Source organism: Macadamia integrifolia, unplaced genomic scaffold, assembly GCF_013358625.1.
Source record: "Macadamia integrifolia cultivar HAES 741 unplaced genomic scaffold, SCU_Mint_v3 scaffold3094, whole genome shotgun sequence".
NCBI lineage: Eukaryota > Viridiplantae > Streptophyta > Magnoliopsida > Proteales > Proteaceae > Macadamia > Macadamia integrifolia.
This window is the reverse complement of record NW_024869199.1, coordinates 10389-29466: the sequence shown is the minus strand read 5'-3', so window position 1 is coordinate 29466 and position 19078 is coordinate 10389. Positions and strand designations below refer to the sequence as shown.

The following is a 19078-nucleotide window of genomic DNA, read 5'->3' as shown; positions in this document are numbered from 1 at the left end:
GTTCATTGTGAACGGGGTGTGACAAATACCCCACCAGAGCCAACATTACTCCCCAGAGGAGTACCCCATGGAGTAGAAATGAAAGATGCAATGGGTCACCCTATCTATGGCGGTGACTACCCCATTTTCAGCTTTTATGGGTCACGTGTAGCAATGAAAAATAAATAAATAAAATAACATGAAAAAAGGAAGAAAAAGACTTATTAGGGGGGGCAAGTGACCCCTCGATGAAGAAAGAAAGCACCGCAACAGGAAGAGCTCAACAAAACGTGAAGAAGTAGAAGAGAAAAACAATAAAGCAGTGAATTCTTGTAAGACCAAGGAAGAAGAGATTGAGAAGACGGATAGTGAAAACCTTAAAACGACGCTTCTTGTGCTCCTAGAAAGTGTGGTCATTTAATGTTGAACTAGCGAAAAGGTACCTGTCATAAGAAGAGGTGTGAACCGGAACAACCGAGCACGTCGGTTCACCTCCCTTCCACCATGCTGGCAACAGGAACGCTAACATGGTAACTCCCCATTCATCAATGCATCAAAGAGGCATCTTTTCAATCATAAAAATTGCCACTGATTCAGTATCACCCCGGGAAACCTATGGTGCATTAATTGGTAAAGAAGGCACCAGTTCAAAAGGTGAAGGGCTGAGCAATTGAGGTGGTTACTTTCCCCACTGGCCATGGTGCTCAATCGAAATAAAAGGGGACCACCGACCTGGGCGCAAGATACCATGACTTGTTATACTCCAGTTGACCTCAAGTAGCTCAGAAGGAGTGTGGGCAAAATGTTTAGGTAAAATATGCAACTGGAAAAAACATGCCAAAAGGACTAAGCGACCAGAATATACAAGGCCATCCGAATAGCCTAAGCCCTATGAGGTTATCCACCCAACCTGAGGCAAGTACCCATTTCAGGAGCCGACCGATCGATATCACCAAAGGGACTTTAGCAATCGAATGACTGGGCTAGTACCAGCATAAAGGGGACATAACAAGTATGTCCCGCCACGTGGCTACTCGACCACTAAATGAGCCTAACTATATTAGGTCCTTAGCCGAACGACAGGTCCCAAGCACTCACCAAATGAACAATAGGCATGCAACTTGTTGCTCGGGATAGGTAGCTCGACAATTAGGTCATTCATCTCAGACCCCTCGGCCTAAGATTCCAATAGACCATCTCCACCAAGATGTGCCCAAAAGGGCTTTCCAAGCCTAGTTCATAGGCTGTAAAATACGGGACAATCCTAGTCGATAAAGGAATCTCGACAAAATATTGAATCTTCTCTAGAAGGAAGAGTATCTCATCCTATCCCCCAGTATATGGCTAAAATGAGGAGTTCCCATAATGGCAGCATCCTCCATATTCATTTTCCTATCATTTTCCTATCACAACTCTTACTATAACTGGACTCCTACCTGCAATAGGAAGCTACCAAAGTGAGATTCTCGCTTAACAGCCGCCATCTTTAGCTATAAAACCCAAGTATACCTATTTCCAAAGGACCGATCTTTTTCCATTCTCACTTGAATTATATGTTTGCTCAGAATTTTGACTTAGGGCATCGGAGAGTCTCCTACCAGATCAGCCTGGTGCTGCCGCGTTCACTCTCTTGTGTCTGGTCCTCTTTGCAGGACATGAAAGTAGCCTAGGTGATTTCTTGCCGCAACTGATTCCATTTTAGACTTTGTACAAGACCACTAAAAGCTTTCAAGATTTTTATAAATTTCGCAAAAATCTTCACTATATATAGATTAAGACTAGTGAGTTATATGAAGAGTTGCTCTGATTCAGATTCAAGTGATGATGAATCCATTTCCCTAGAATATCAACTGTTTTTTGAGTATCGAATCTAAAAATTGAGAACTATACAAAAGATTGCTTTTGTTCAGACTCAATTGATAACGAATCATTTTCGCGATCAACTAATTTTTTGAGACTCGAATAGGTTCATTCAATGTAGGGTTGCAGGTTCTTGCACAAAAACCGTCACAGATTTAATGATTAATGCATAGAGTAGAATCATCATAATTAACCAGTTTAATATAAATCGTCATAAAGAAGATTCAATCAAAAGAACATTACTTGCTGAACTACCTCTGCTTTGCGAATGAAGTTACTTTAAAAACGCAGCTTCCTGCAATAAGTTGTACTTGTTAAATAATGGGACATGATAGGTGTTAGCCCAATGAGATTAATGTAGGTATCACAAGTGGCAGATAAAGTCAATCTAGGTTATGATTGGGGGTTACAAAAGTAGCAAATGGAGGAGGATATTAGGTTAAGGGTTTCACAACGAAAAGATGACAGAAGAGTCAAGTTTGAGGAGGAACTCAATTTTTGAGTTATGAGGAAAGTAGATTAACTGGTTGTCATGTAATAGCCGGTTCGTTGAATTAACCTCGAAGGTAAATTATTGAACAACTAATATTAAGTGTCAATATATATTAATGGTCAGATTTTTAGGACATTTTCGGAACTTATCAGCACCCACGTTCAATGATCATTTTGCCTATTTTTTAAAGGTCTAATTTTTTTGAGCTGAATTATTGTGAAACCTTAGGCTATGTTTGATTGTAAGAGGAATTAAATGGAAGTGAAGTGAAATGTTTATACTTAAAAAAGAAATATATGTAATCATTACTCATGTGACTTTAACATTAACTTTAAATCATTCCATTTTCAATTATAAAATTTCACTTTACTTTGCATTCAAAACCCTTTGCTATAATATGTAAATTAAAAATTACATGTAAAATATATCATTATTAAATATAGGTAAAAATTGGAGTAGTTTGTATAATCATATAACGTATTTATTATAAACATTTCTTTTTAAAGTATGAAAATTTCACTTTCATTCCCTTTAAACTCTCATTACAATCAAATGGAACCTAAAGAGAAAAAAAAAAGAGAAAAAGAAAAAATAAAAAAGAGAAAACCAAGTCTCTTGGATTAATACAGATTCCCACTGAATTTATCATTTTCTAGGTATTAGCAAATTTATTATGGCTAGGATGAGGCTTTGTTTTGCTCTAAGCTGCTCATGGCAAGTTCCACCAAAAAAAAAAAAAAAAAAAGGTGCTCATGGCAAGAGAACAGAAAAATGGGAACTAACATGTTTTTTACTCTTTTTGGTGAACATTGGGAACTAACATGTTAAGGAGACCTTGAGCAGGCCCAGCTCAAAAATCAGGTTAAAAGTTAATTTTCAGCGCATGAGAGGACTGAAATTTCATCCTCCATCAGGTCACAGAACATTTTTCAGTTCTTTACAGCTACCTACCTTCTATCATCATTTTCTATCGCTGTTCTTCCGATTCAGCACTGGTTCGTCTCTCCTTGGTCGAAGAGCCAAGCCAGCGCAGGCAAGGAATATCCTTGCGCGAAGGACGTTTTCTTCTCTGCCCTCTCCTCTCCAAAGGCCAAGGGAGAAACTGCATCCCTTTCTATCGGTAGATCTTTTGGTTTCCCTCCTTTCTTTGACCTAGAAATATCATCACAGATAAGGAGAAAAACCCATTTGAATTTAACTCACCAAATGGTGCCTCACGCCCAATATCTCAATCCTCGGTGTTGCTTCCCTCTTCCTTGCTTCTCCAAAACATTATCCTTCTCGGCTGCTTTCCCTGCAACCCAACCAATAAAAAGAACCCACTTGAATCTTACGAAGATAAACCCAGTTGTCAACTTCTCATTTCAGCCCGTGAGATGCTCAGTTTCTGTGGTATCGAATCCAATCCAGAAGGAATTGCTGAAGAAACCCTCTCCAGCTGAAATTTCCAGGACAATAATGGAGTTATCTTCGGTGGGTAGCCTTTGTACGTCTACTCAACAAGGGTTGCCTTTGTGCATTGGTGTTCGTTTCGCTGTTGACCCAGAAGGGATGCCCATCTTGTGCTTGAATGCTGAAGATAGTCAATTCACTATTGGCAGCAGCTCTTGTCTCAATGTCCAGGTAATTCTCTAACAATACTTCTTAGAGGGCATTCTAAGCTAAATCTTTCTTAGAAAATGATTTAATTAACGACGGTTCATGGTAACCCTGTAATAGCACAACGGTTCACAAGAGGAAGAAGACACTTAATTGTTATTGCTTTGGCTTCTATTTGTGTGCTTTAAACCAACCAGTTAGAGCAGTGCGGAGCACGGATTTCGCAATGTTCGCTTCAGGGCAGCCTCACCAAACCCAAAGACAAAATGGTTTTGAAGGTAGATCTAATCTATACACCATCTTCCTCATTTTTTGTTATATTTTCCTTATCAGTATAGTTGCCGAAATCTGGTCCTAATTGTATGCAATTTATACATACTGGCCTGAATAAGTGCTGGTTTGATATCACTATTGTCTCATCTAAATAGGAAATATTTGTTTTATTTATTTTTTTGGGTTCATAAGCCCCCAAAGAAGGGGAAAGTATATATTAGGCCTAAAGAGGGAAAAAGACCATGCTTACAAACTTTAGAATATCTTCTGGAATGGTGGAATTCCAAAGACACTGATGAGGGTTTGAAATTGCCCATTTTAGAAATGGCATGGGCAACAACATTCTCAGATTTTCTAACTTGTAAAAAAGAGCGGTACTCAAAGCAACAGATGAATCTCCACAAAAATAGGGGCTATTTCTGACAGAGGCTGAAAAAATTCTTCAAAGATACACTGGATTAGAACTTGACAGTCTAAATGAAGGGTAACATAGTTCATGCCAGCTTTTAATGATGACTTAAGACCAAATTGGAGACCAATAGCTTCACCAACTAAAGCAGTGGTAGGGAAGAGATGGTAAGCAACCATGTCGTGCTTCCTACAAGTATCCAAGGCATAGCAACCAATACCCATGGCCTTTGGCCACTCCAACAAAGTGGCATCAGAAGAAATGAGAGAGGACTCCACTGGAACAACTGGGGAGTTTGCTGGTTGAGAGCCAGAAGATCCAGCAATGAAATCCGAGAGGTAAAAGGAGGCAAAACTATGCAAAACATCCTTCAATTTCGCTGCTTCCAAATCTCCCAAACTATGGTTGCATGCACAAAGAATCTACTCATTGCTTTTTCTTTGTTAATCTTGGAGTTTTCCCCCATTTAAAAAATCCAATCATGGAGTGGTAAACTAGGGCTTGATGAAGATATTATAGAAACACATGTAGCAAACTAGGCTTGCTGGGCAAGGGGGCACTCAAGAAGTGAATGCTCCATGGTCTTTGTGGCAAGTCCACAACTAGGGAAAACATCAGAACTGAGTAATTTCCTGTGCTTAATATTAACCATTACTTTAATAGCATTTAAACAAGCTTTCCATAAGAACAACTACACTTTCGGAGGCACTTTTGAGTTCACAAGATTTTCCTAATCACCTTAGAGATAGTGCAACTCTAGGGTCCAAATGAAACTGAGGAGAAGTAAGAGAGGCACCAAGCCTGGCGCAGTTGATGAGTTGTGGTGTGTGTTTATGTCGTGAGGGGGAGGATGAGTGGCCAGCATAAGCCACGAAATCCTCCATAAGAGAGTTCTAATCTAGCCCTAATTATATTAGGAAATCTAATTAGAAGTGAGTTCTATTTCTGTTTTTACTTTCCTAGTATTGTAATGACTTCTAGTACTGTTATGATTCCTAGTTCTGTTATGATTCCTAGTTTTGCTATATAATGAAAGTGTTAGGCAGCCCCAATCTCATCGATTGGGACTCCCATTACCCAAGTTGCAGCTCTCTCTCTCAACCGCCAGAATAGAACAGCAATACAAACATATCAGAAATAATGAAGAAATCAGTTCTGGAAATTAGGCTGTTGATTCCAGAAGTGAAGGATTCTGTGACCAAGATATAATCAGATATGAAGAGACATAACAGGTACTGATATGGAGTAAGAACATGTCATAAATCATGAATAAACACCATAGGAAACCAAGGAAATCAGAGTCAGTCTATCGATTTCAAATATGGGTAGAATAGGTCACTAGAAGACAAAATTTGGGAGATTTCTAATATCTCTTGAACACCTGGACAGAAAAGGTTCCCCTTTGGGTCGAGTTCCCCCTTAGGTAGGGCCTAACTTCGATCCAAAATTCAGCAAAAACTGATGGCTGGTTAGGTCTGGGCAGGTTCTGAAAATTGCTAACAGAGTCTGCAATTTTCTAGGCAGAACTGAGAAGAAAACTGAATTGAATACTTGTAAGAACTTAAGCATATCAGTAACACTTTGTGTAGTTGAGGGACGAAGAAGATAAGCTATGGAAAAGGACCTCCTGGGCTTCATACCGCAAAGAGTCAATTGGATCAAACACCAATTCCATCAGCCTTGATCAAACACAAGACAACTCTTTTTCTTTATTTATAAGGTTAATGGGGTAGGGAATTACAAAATAGAAGGTTCTTTAAAAAGGAAACCAAATATTCTCCTAATACACTAATGTTACTAAAAACTGAAATTAGAAACTAGTTGAAAAAGGAAAATAACTACTAATGACTTGACTCAATTAATAACTTGATTCCTAAGGAAACAAATATAACTCAAATCAAACCCAACTAAAAAAGAAAAACTAATGAAAATGAAAACTAACTAGTAATCCCGTATGCATCCTTAGAGCCCCCCTTTTAGACCCGTAAAAGTGGTCTATTACACTCAAAACACATGGGATCAAAGGCCCAACATGTATGGAACCCAACTCTAGGTTTATTCCTAATAAAACAAGCCTATTTTGGTGATTAATCTGCATCAACTCTCCCTTTCTTGAAATAATTTGTCCTCGAAAAATACATGGGATCAAAGGCCCAACATGTATGGAACCCAAGCCTAGGCTTATTCCTAATAAAACAAGCATTTTTTAGTGATTAATCTACATCAACTCTCCCCTTCTTGAAAAAATTCTTCCTCGAATTTTGCAGTGATGAGGGGGAAACATGTGTGTAGCAGCTTTGACCATCCCCAAACAAAATTCTAATTGCTTGTAAACTTTCAGAATGTAGTCTTCAAGGTGTGGAGCTTTCTCTTCAAAGAACCATGATGGTATAAACTCTGTATGTTCGACCTCTATATCAATACCAACTGTAAATGTTGTATGCATAGAGTCATCAACGATGGTAACCTTCTTATCAGGGATTGGAGGAACAAGCTCTTCCATTTCATCATAAATCTCAAAGACTTGTTGTGGAGTGCTTTCAACCACTACATCATCGTCCATGGCTTCAGTCTTGTCTACTATGCTCTCCTTAATGTAGAACTCTTCTGTGGAATATTTTGTCTCTTGACCTTCTGTCTTTGAAGCTTCAAGAACTATCTCTTCAATGTGAACCTTAACTTCAAGTTCTTTTGGTTTGAATAGAGGTATCTTCACTTCACCTCGAGGTGTTACAGGTGCTATTAATGATTCTGGGACACCAACACGTCACTACATTCTAACGAGTACTTCATTCGTTTGCACCATTTCTTGATGCAGTTGTATCACCATATCCATTATGGAAGCAAGGGAAGTCTTCATCTCAGCAAGAGGGTTGTTCTCTGCCATGCTCTGATATCACTTAATGTAGACTAGGATAGGGAGTCTAACCAAGTCTCAACTGTAGGATCTTTCTATCAGAAGAACCACTAGAATAGAACAGCAATACAAATAGATCAGAAATAATGAAGAAATCAGTTCTGGAAATTAGGCTGTCAATTCCAGAAGTGAAGGATTCTGTGACCAAAATATAATCAGATATGAAGAGACATAACAGGTACTGATATGGAGTAAGAACAGGTCATAAATCATGAATAAACACCATAGGAAACCAAGGAAATTAGAGTCAGTCTATCGATTTCAAATATGGGTAGAATAGGTCACTAGAAGATAAAATTTGGGAGATTTCTAATATCTCTTGAACACTTTGAAAGAAAAGGTTCCCCTTTGGGTCGAGTTCCCCCTTAGGTAGGGCCTAACTTCGATCCAAAAATCAGCCAAAATTGATGGCTGGTTAGGTCTGGGCAGGTTCTGAAAATTGCATACTCTGGGCAGAACTGAGAAGAAAACTGAATTTAATACCTGTAAGAACTTGAGCAGATCAGTAACACTTTGTGTAGTTGAGAGAAGAAGAAGATGAGTTAAGGAAGAGGACCTCTTGGGCTTCACACCGCAAAGAGTCAATTGGATCAAACACCAATCCCATCAGCCTTGATCAAACACAAGACAACTCTTCATGAAGAAGAAAATAGCAACAACCGTTAATTTTTTTTTTTTTTTTATCAAAATCATCTAAGCTTTAGGAGCCTCATTTTCTTTATTTATAATGTTGATGGGGGAGGGAATTACAAAATAGAAGGTTCTTCAGAAAGGAAACCAAATATTATCCTAATACACTAGTGTTATTAAAAAATGAAATTAGAAACTAACTGAAATTAGAAACTAGTTGAAAAAGGAAACTAACTATTAATAATGACTTGACTCCTAAAGAAAGTAGGAAACAAATATAACTCATATCAAACTCAGCTAAAAAGGAAAACTAATGAAAATGGAAACTAACTAGTAATCTCGTATGCATCCTTAGAGCCCCCCTTTTAGACCCATAAAAGTGGTCTATTACACTCAAAACACATGGGATCAAAGGCCCAACATGTATGGAACCCAACCCTAGGCTTGTTCCTAATAAAACAAGTCTATTTTGGTGATTAATCTGCATCATACAGTGTGCAAAAAGCCCATGCTCACCGGGAGGTCTCGGATTCGAGCCTCTTGGCTGTTATCTACCTCCCCTCCCTAGCTTTTTCCATTCAGATTCTTTGTTGGGTCCCCTATCCATTTATGTTTTCCATTTCCATCGGTTCTTGCTCTCTTGTCTCATTTTGAAATTGAGTATTTGGTTATTTTCATTACTGGGTTTATGTCTAGTTTCCACAACTGGCTGACTGATGAGTTGGGAAAATATTTTTTCATGTTCCGTCGTTTTTTTGATTTTCTCAACCTACCATTCAACTCTCCCTTTTTAGGTTTTTGGTTTGGTTTCTCCTTTCTTGATTTCAACAGATCTTAGTGTGGCCTTATAATGGTAGGATATTTACTAAATTTAATGCCTTTACATCTTGTTGGAAACATTTTCTGATTGCCCTCCTTTTCCATTGACCTGATTCCATTAACTGTAGAAATTATTGATTAAAACAGTGCATTTTACTACTGGGAGAGAACCCCTTGTACAAAATGATATGTTGTATGATTCCCCAGTTGGCTTGGCCAGTTGTAAAGCTTATCCCTAAGACTCAAGAACTTTTAGGCCGAGAAGTTTCAGAGCTTATCAAAAGTGGAGGCTAATAACAAAACTTTTGATTATGTTATCCTCGGTCATTTGAGCATGTTATCCATTGTTTCTTTCACATTTAGTGTTTCGTGTAAGGTTTTCTAGAAACATAGGGGATTTTTTCTACTCTTTGTTGTGTTGCTAAAACATTACATCTATGATTAGCTTCTGCTGCTTTGTCTAAAGATATTGCTTTCTATTCTTGCAGGAACTCCGCTCAATATGGAAAAAGAGGTTTGAGGAGGAAGTGGATGATGATCTTATATATGTGGTTGCTACAGAACGGGTGCTACAGATGCAAAATTTCATGGAGGTTTGTGGGTCTCCTGATATCTTACAGTGTTGATCCAAACAATACACTTTACAATCATTTCAAGTCCATTGCTGTGCCTAAACTTTGAAACATGGTATGTTATTCTCTGCCTTAAATATGAAACTTGCTTTTTTGCACTTGTATTTCAGGTTGGGGAATGGGTGACCTGGATGGAGTACAAAAATGCAAGCCCTGATCCACTCAGAAACTTTGCAGAAGAGATTGTGAATGAATTCAACACCAATTTTGTTGGAGAGGTCCTTCGCTTTTGCAACATTTATGTGGATTTGGAATTCCAGGTTTGCACCAACTACTGTTTTAGTGCTTGCATGGAGATTTTTTGGTTTGCTGGCTTTTCATTGAAGAAGGATTGAATCTAAAGGAATCAATTTCATACCCTATGAGAGCACTGCCAGTGGCATCATTGTACAGGAGGAACAATGAAACTTGGCAGGACTAACCATTCTAAACTCTCGCCTCAGAGATTTCCTAGGCTGACTGAACTGGAAGATGACGGTTCTCACTAGTCATCCTACTAATCGTCTTTTGCATTCCGTAGGGAGGTCAGAATAAACATGCTGAAGTTTTCTTAAGAGTTGTTGATTGCTTCATCAAAATGACAGGACATCTTTCCATCCTGCATTGATTAACCAATACTTATTTCAAACTAAGCACAATATTTCCTTTCCAAAGTGTCCATTTATCCCACAAGGGAGATAATCAACTGTTCATCATCTCCACCATTAAACAGTTGAGACTTAACGACGCTGAGGAGCAAAAATACCCACTAAGGGCTTGAGCAGTTTTACAATGAATTGAAAGGCTGTTAGCCCTTCTTTGACTCTGTTCATCATATTAAGGTTTTCAACCACTCTACTTCTTTTAAAATAACCACCAACATGAAAACTCCAATGTCTAAGAGGAGTTTAATAACTGTCAACAATTGGAAAAAGTAGTAGAATAGAGGCTCTCATCCACAGCATCAAATGGCTGTAAAGAATTTGGCATAAAAGTAATAGAACAAGGTTCCCGTTCGATATTCTCAAACAATTTGTGGATGTCAAAATATCCTAAAAGTAGTAGTGTAACAACCCCTCGCCTTTTGTTCAAGATTTTATGATTCATCTCGAACTTAATCTTCATCTTTTTAATTCTTTCATTCGAACTTTATAATATCCCCTATGAAAAGTTTTTCACTCAAAAGCAAAGTTACAGGAAAGCTTAATCAAGTTCTTAAACATTGCCTTGGTCCTACCTAAAACGATCTTTACTAAGCCCTTCATGAGCTCCAATGTCAAGAAAATTATTTCCAGACCACACACCTTGTAACCATGTACCATCTCCCCACTAGTCAAACTCAATCCAACCTGACATTCTTATTATGTGCCACCATCTTCCATAAGCCACTATCCTCCAACACGAACTACTTGAAAACTTTCTTGGTGAAGCAATCCTCTTGCTTTGTAAGGTTTTCATTTTCCCAGCCCTATTGCATTTTCCCTTTACTTATGGACAATCTTGAAGTTCAAATGGTTTTTTGCTCGTATCTATCTCCTTCCCCATCTCCCCCATACCATTTCTCACACACTCATACCCGCTCTCACTAGGATACCTGCAATGTGATTAGGATGCTTACTCGTCCTAAATCTCTACCAGGATCTCTGATAGCAGTAGCTTAACCATCACAACCTTCCTTTTTTTGTATTTTTGGATGTTGTTATTGATGGTATTATATATCATTATGTCTTGGGAATTGGATAAACTTGTTATGTTTATATTATCACTTTAGATTCCTTGGTAATTGAGATGGCAGTATCAATCTCAACTCACGGTGTTGTGTAGAAATAGCTATCAAAGACACAATAAGTTCCATGCCCCTCGGTCTTCGGTGTCCACCGGTCATTGCTCATAGGCGCCACGGTACCTGCATTATCATTTTAAAAAGAAACAAGCATGTGGTGTGAGCTCCAACTAGCTTAGTGAGGGATGAGGTTCATATAGGCAAACATAAATAAACCATGAACGCGAAATGATGCAGTTCATTTTATTATAATCCACTTAACATACAACTAAGTCGGTTTATGTTACTATGAAGCATTAGGCAGTCTCTAGTCTCAGAAAATCGCATATCGTCACCCAGCGATACAAACGCTAGTCGTGATAGGATCCTGTTGGTCCTAGAATGCAACCTTGGTCACCTAACAGACCCTGATAATCCCCTCTTGGTAGCCACGACACCGAAAATAACACATCGGCTATGCCGGGCTAGTTTCCACCTCTGGAAACAATCAAATCGTACCGTGGGAGAGGCATTCCGAAAAGGTTCAGCAGACCTACCACAATGGGTTATCCAACACCTCACCCTCTATTGGCAAGAGATCATAGCATAGGATAATTATACCCTACTTTAATATCCTACATGCCTTTCATATTGATACAGTTAGCACGGCCATGCAGTGCCGGAAACTGCACATCGGCCACAATGCATGGCATGTCGAAGCCTAATCTAGCATACATATATATATATATATATCTAGAGTCATTTGCATCCCCCTCCCCTGTAGTTTGCGTTTATTCCACCCACCTCCCTTGTGTTTTCAGAAATTCCACCCCCTCCCCTGTTTTTGGATGCGTGGTCAACCAGCGCTTCCACTTTTTACTGGCTGAAACCTTGGGTTTGATGTGGGTCACTGTTGTTTCGAAGTTCCTGTAGAAGGCGCTTTCTGCTGTGTGCAACTTTATGAACTGGCTGACCAACTTCTCAAAAGCAGCTGGCACATTGACCAGGTAGAACCCTGTCGATGCCAAGCTGCTTTTGCCTTATGTAACCACAAAAGTGAGGTATACAATAGTTTTCATAATCCATCAACCATTGTTGCCATAATTCTAACGAGGGACATGCCATGCGAGACAATAGTAGAAAGTCTGTTCTTAGTCGATTCCATCATTTGCGCGAATGATATAGGTATTCTTCCTCGCGATATAGATATTCTTTCCTTTTCAACAACACAGAAAATAAAATAGGATCACAGAAGGAGGTGTTGACCAAGTAGGAGAACAACAGGAAGAAGGAACCAAAGGGGGCTCCTCAATGCAAATAGAAGAAAAGCAGAGAGGCCATTCCAACTGCAGATTTCTTGGCTTAGGGTGTGGCAAAGTCTCAGATCTCAGCCATTATGGTCGACTTTCCATCCCATATCGCTGAGGAATTAGCCATTGATGTTATGTCAAGACCTAGGTTTCATTTTTCATAATGTGGTGGTTTGCAGGCCTTGCTGATGGTAATGTCGAAGTGGGGCCTCGTCTCTCCGTGTGTTGGCCTGGGTTTGTCCAGGTTTGTTCTTTTGTATTTTATTTGTATTTCCTTTTTTTTTTTTTTTTTTTAAATGCAATGTGAGCTTTGAGAGAGAGACAGAGAGAGATGAAAATTTAGTCCTCTTGAAGAAATCTTTCACAGCAGAGATGAAAATTTAGTCCTCTCGAGGAAAATGCAGTTGTTTGATTTAATTAAATAGACTTACACTGTTTCCTTGAAATGAATTGGTCCAGTTCTCAAAATATACATTGATGTTTTTACCAGTTTTTTCACCCTTTCCTCTGAAATTATTTTGGGACATGTTCTGGTATTGGCAGGCGGTAGAGGCAAAGTTGATATGGGTTGACCGGCTAGGTTTTGATATCCATTTGCTATCACCCGAAGGAGACACTTTTGAAGTTCGGGTTCCTTTCCCTAGAGAAGTCACAGATGAGAAGAGCACAAAGTCATCATTTAATTGTATGTCCCAATTTGCATGGGAAGTGGAGAAGAACTACTCTGCTCCAACATTTGAGAAAGTGAAGCAATTGAAACAGATTAGCTGCATTAGACACAAGTGATCATAGTGATTTTCTTGGTGGCTTTGCTTTCTTTGTAGAGGTTTTACTGGAACCATCAATGTGCAGTGCTTCATTGTATTCTACCAAGGCGGCTCCAATTGCAGAAGTTTTTTTAATAAGGTCAATCGTCTTTGATTACTGTATAACTTCACATGTTAATCATAATGGAAAATAACTGGAGCTATGCAATTTCAGCCTTCTGTTTGAGGGGAGAGGTATGGAAATGAGAATTTCAGGCTTAAAGTCTTTATTCCCCATTTTATTCTGGGTCATCACAAGAACCTCCTCCGTAGTCTCCTTTGATCTGGACTTTTTTATTTATTAATTTTTTGTTTTCCCTCATTTTATCAGTTAATCTCTTTGATCTGGGTGTCAGGTGAGCATGACATCATCACACAGCTGAGATCCAAGTTCAATGAGACCCCTCTATATGGCTACTTGCCCTATGCAACACTACGAGAAAATGAAGATGGAGAAAATGCTTTAGAGGAGCTCCTCTACAAATCCAGGTATAGATGGTCATACCTTTCTAGGCAAGATTGGATGTAGTTAAACAAATCACAGAATATCACCAGAAGTCAATGTCAACCTAACAACTTTGACGAATTTAACAAACACTGCTATGACATTAGTTATAGTGTCAAGGTAGACACACCAAACAATGCAATTGTTCCCACATAAGATTGGAAGAAAAATGGAAGGAGAAAATTTTACAATTGTGCAGTCCAGCTAAGTTCTTCACCCTACTCTTGATTACCAACTCATCAAGAGGGAATATGAACACTATCGGTCGGATAAAGAAACCGACAAATGCTCTCCAATATCTGGCCAACTGCAGAAAGGAAAGAATTTTCAGGTTCTTTCCCTTTATTAAAAAAATAAATAAAAAATAAATAAAAAAAGCCAGATAAGGTATTCTAGTATGTACAGAATTTTATTGCACTCTATTGTGTTCGACTGAGAGAAGATTTGAAGATGAGAGGAATTTTAGGGGGATCGGCTTAGCAGAGGAAGCCTGCCTAGTCTCAATTAAGAGAGATTGTAGTGAATGATAATCAGCTATCTATTCTCAAACGAATTAACGGGGCTTCCTGAAGAGATGGACGTTACAACAACCAACTACCTCCTTACCGAGAGTCCATTCCTTCCGCATACTCTTTAACAACCCACGATGACTCACACACTTCTTCCACTACTCTCCTTCTATCCAATGCTGACATAATAACTTATAATTAGTCCCAAAAGATAGAGATATCTCCCTGAAGAAAGATGTGATTAGGTCACAAATATCAAGATCGACTAAATCCAAAAAAAAAGAAAAATAATAAAAATTTCCTGTAACTGTTAGAACTCCCTATGGATTTGAGTTTGAAACCCTATTGAGGAAACCACACAGGAAAAACAAGAACACGAATCTAATAAAATTATGGAGGATCGATTTGTACCTTTCACCTAGTATGCTGAAGATGATTGATGTTGGTCACTCCCACTTTCGCTCTCTTGGCTTGGCTATGGATCTTCTACAGCCCCTTAAACCTCCTTGGTTCTCACTTTAGTGGTAAAGTGGCGAAGAGTGAATAATGGCTATAGGGACCCAAAACCTAGTATTTATAATACTGTCATGCACTCAAAACCCTAAACCACAATGGGTTGAGCCAGCATATCCCTAAGCTTGAGAGTGGACCGAACCGGTTCATGCAATTTGACTCTCACCCATTTAATCAACCCGAATAATTAATTTAGCCCATAAATCCAACAGTAACCTCTAATGAAAAACAGTTTTTTTTTTTAATGAAAAACAGTTTTTTCTGATTTCATCAAAGGTAGGGACGTTGCCGGGTGACGTATCTCAGAAGGTTAAGAATAGGTGGGAAAAGACATTAAATGAAGGAAGGGTCAAGGGAGTTGGAGGTGGTGAATAAGGAGAGGAAATAAGCAAATTCAGGAGCCATTTCAATGGGTTTGGTGACCATCTCTGGTGGATGGAGGTGATTCCCCTTTTCCTAAGGTTGGACTTGGCGATGGCATGGTAGAATCTGGTATTCCTGTCTCCTTCAGTGATGCAGAGATCGAGATTTCTAATACCAGAATTTCTCCTCAGCATCGACAATCTAGCTAAGCTTGCTGCTAATTTGGGATTACTCACGGAATGGGGGTGGGCGCAGGGAGATTTTCATGATCAAGATGGGATTTGAAGAGAGAATCATTGAGAGAATGGATATGTCCAAAGGAAGGGGAGGCCTAGGCTTTAGGGATTTGGCATTACATAATAAGGCCCTATTATCCAAATTGGCGTGGAGGCTGTGCTTTGAACCAAACTCAGCTTGAGCTTCTTTTATGAAAACTTTTTATTTTCTGCATTTTAGTTCCTTGGAAGCAATGCTGGGATCCATCCCATCCTGGAGAAATATATTGGAAAGCCGGAAAGTGCTTCAATGGGTTAGGAATTAATTCCTTAGGACTCACGTCAATGGAACGAGGATTTTATTTTCCCTTCAGAGGAAGTCTTGGCTTGGGGAGCTTGGCGAGATGGAAAGTGCTCTGTGATCAGTTTATCCATACTAATACTTCAACATCGGGTACTTATTTTCTGACAATATATAATGCTCGAGATCAACAAGTGCTTACTCTTTGTTTCATTTATTGGAAGATGGGCAGCAACCCTTACTAGGACTTGGAAGATGATTTGGAGATGCCATGTGCCATCAGATGAAACCCTTCTTATAGAGAGTGTGCCAATGGACTTTCTACGGGTGAAGGTGTTGCAAGTCAGCAAACTCACCTTCTTTTTATTTGGTTGTAAGGAAAAATAAAGGGAAGGAAAGTGAAAATTTCAAACTTAAAAGTAGAAAACTTTGAAATTATTATCCCATATGTCTACACCACTAACGCCAAATCATTCCATAGTTATTAAATTTCATATTTTTTTTGATGAATTTATATTAAATTTCAGTTCACTTTGCAGTCAAAATCCTTTGCTATAAAATGTAAAATATCATTACTTAATATTGAAAAAATATTAATAGTTTCACCCAAAAAAAAAAAAAGTAATAATAATAATAATGTAAGTAGTTGACACAATCACATGAGGTAATGATTTCTTTTTTTAAGTTTTACAATTTCACTTCCCTTTAAATTTCCCTTTCAACCAAACATAGCCTTTGGGAGGAAAATCATGGGTCCCTTAGATGTGGCGATAGCCCAAGTAGCCTAGGTGGATTTTTTGCAAGCATATATGGTAAAAATGGGGATGGGGGGGGGGGGGGGGGGGGGGGGGGGGGTTAGAGTGATTATCAGGGACCACCTCGGCAAGCCAATAATCACAAAATTAGAGGGAGCTCTCTTCGGAGAAATTATTGTGGGGGAATCCCTACCAATCTGTAATGGCATGCTAGAGGCGAGTCCATTTGGAGTAGAACTACCCTGCCTCAAATAAAGGCCAAGGTATGCGGCACTGGATTCTCATCCCAGTCAGCCTACCTCCACCAAGATCATAGATGCAGTCTACTACTTTACAAATCCACAAGATCATTTACTAAAAAACAGAGTATGTATATAAAACTCGTAATTTACTATAAGTCATGGTGATCCAGTCTATAGTGGTAAAAATTAACAAAGGCCCATATGAAATTCAACCCACAGTTTACATAAGTAAATACACCTTACACTTATTAACATACTAAACACAATAAAAAAAAGGAAATCTCAATCTTCTTCATGGTGTCTCGCAGACACAACCTCACAACAATAGTTGATCATCAGTTCTCTTCAGCTTCGATTCCACCATCTAAAAACATAAATCCACAAGGGATGAGCTTCACAAGCCCATTGAGGGGTGAATAGGCAAGCACACACATCCAATCATGATGCTAAACACATGCTCACAATAGCAACCACTACATGTTACCACATATACAGGCACGTGATCTATTTATTTATATTATATTCATTCTAATTACTAAGTCTCAATAAGGATATAAGTGTTATAAGAAACATAGGTGGTATTCTCTTTCCTAGTACATTAGGCTCTAAGGATACAAGCTAGTTGGAAGTAGGAGTCACTCAGTCCCGGAAAGAACCTCGGTCCCCTATACCCCTAAATAGTGACCCTTGACAGCCATGGTCTCGGAATCCGACACAGTCATCGGTTTTCCATGTTGTTTGACAGTCATGTGTACAATATATCATACCATGCTGTGCCCTCTAAAGATACAGTACGCCATATCTGGGCATAGTAGTCCTCCATGACTTACCACCGAGTTGGATTAGTCAATACCTTACCGCCTATTTGCAAGGGGTTATAGCACTTGGATGTGATTTTTTTTTTCTCTAGAAGATCCAAAGATGGGTATTAAAAATATGAAAAATATTGTACAAAGGATAAGAACTCCAATCACATAGGAAACAAATCCAATGACAAATGTCCTACCTTCGGCATTGCCTCAGTAGGATAGAAGCCTTAAGGAAACGATCTTATAAAAGAAAAAGAAGGAAAATTACATAAATATGTAGTGAGGACGCAAAGATGCATCCTTTTTCAGTTCTATACTCAGCAATGGGGGCCAAGGCTCTGATGCATCATACTTTGCTGCTGACTTCGAAAGGTAGTCTGCTATTGTATTGACTTCACGGTGGCAATGGGTAATCTTCCATTGGATAGTGTGTAAATAGGATTTGAGATTTCTCTATCTTTGAAGGAGAAACCAGGGAACTAAACCTCGCGAAAGGAGGATAACAACAGCCATCGAGTCACATTCAACCCACAACTTCTGAACATTATAGGATTGAGCATGCTCAAAACTACAGATAGCCGCACTAAATTCAGCTTCAAAGTTAGACATCATCCCAATAGCTTCTCTAAAATTCAGAATTACCTCAACTCTCTCATTCTCTTAAGATGCCACCAACGCCAGCCTTTCTTGGGTTTCCTAAAGAACATCCATCTGTATTCATCTTTAACCATCCCATAAAAGGAGGACACCAGAAAGTCTCCATTGGGCCAGAATTTTTGGTTTGAATATGAAAAATACCAAGACGTCTTGCACACAAAAAATCCGAAATGGATATGGATTTCCCTGTTAGCACCATGGAAATGGAGTTGAGATCTCCTTTAATCAATGCGAAACACTGACTAAGAGGCCTAGAGATGCCATCATGACGTCTAGCATTTCTTTCCATCCACAAAAAATATGGAACAAGAATCACTCCACTATTCCATGCCTTTTTGAGAGAAATGATTCAAGCTTTCCTTTTCCACCACTTAAACAGGTCTTCAATATTATCAAAGGAAGGCCCATGAATATTAAATAAAGCACCAAAAGACTGCCAAAGTTGGCTATGAAACTACATGTCAAAAAAATGTGTACCTTCGATTCTTCAGCTTTGCCACAAAGATCACAATTGGTGACATCTGAATGCCCCGTTTTCTCACTACATCATCAATTGGTAAACAATTATGCACAAGCCTCCAACCAAAAGCTGCCTGACGAGGCTGAATAGAGTTGTTCTAGACAAGAGAGTACCAGGACACTTTTGCACGCTTGCTCCTTATAGAGTCCCACGCCGAGGACATAGTGAAGACACTAGTGGCGGTGGGAGTCCAATGGCATATGTCCTCAAGATTTGAGACC

General features: G+C 39.0%; 1 protein-coding gene across 1 annotated transcript; it reads left to right on the top strand.

The window, feature by feature from the left end:
• Nucleotides 1-3406: 3406 nt before the first annotated feature.
• LOC122067736 (glutamyl-tRNA reductase-binding protein, chloroplastic) lies at nucleotides 3407-13344 on the top strand. Its single transcript, XM_042631578.1, has 6 exons — nucleotides 3407-3955; nucleotides 4129-4209; nucleotides 9468-9572; nucleotides 9722-9871; nucleotides 12842-12906; nucleotides 13206-13344. The coding sequence occupies exons 1-6, from the start codon at nucleotides 3539-3541 to the stop codon at nucleotides 13210-13212; spliced, it is 825 nt and encodes a 274-aa protein (XP_042487512.1). The 5' UTR covers nucleotides 3407-3538; the 3' UTR covers nucleotides 13213-13344.
• Nucleotides 13345-19078: the final 5734 nt, after the last annotated feature.

Bases quoted from the DNA above. Each gene is read 5' to 3' on its own strand.
- LOC122067736 (XM_042631578.1), top strand. From the start codon at position 3,539: ATGGTGCCTCACGCCCAATATCTCAATCCTCGGTGTTGCTTCCCTCTT. The intron at 3,956-4,128 runs GTAATTCTCTAA...TAAACCAACCAG, and splicing joins GCTCTTGTCTCAATGTCCAG to TTAGAGCAGTGCGGAGCACG. The intron at 9,872-12,841 runs GTTTGCACCAAC...GGTGGTTTGCAG, and splicing joins ATGTGGATTTGGAATTCCAG to GCCTTGCTGATGGTAATGTC.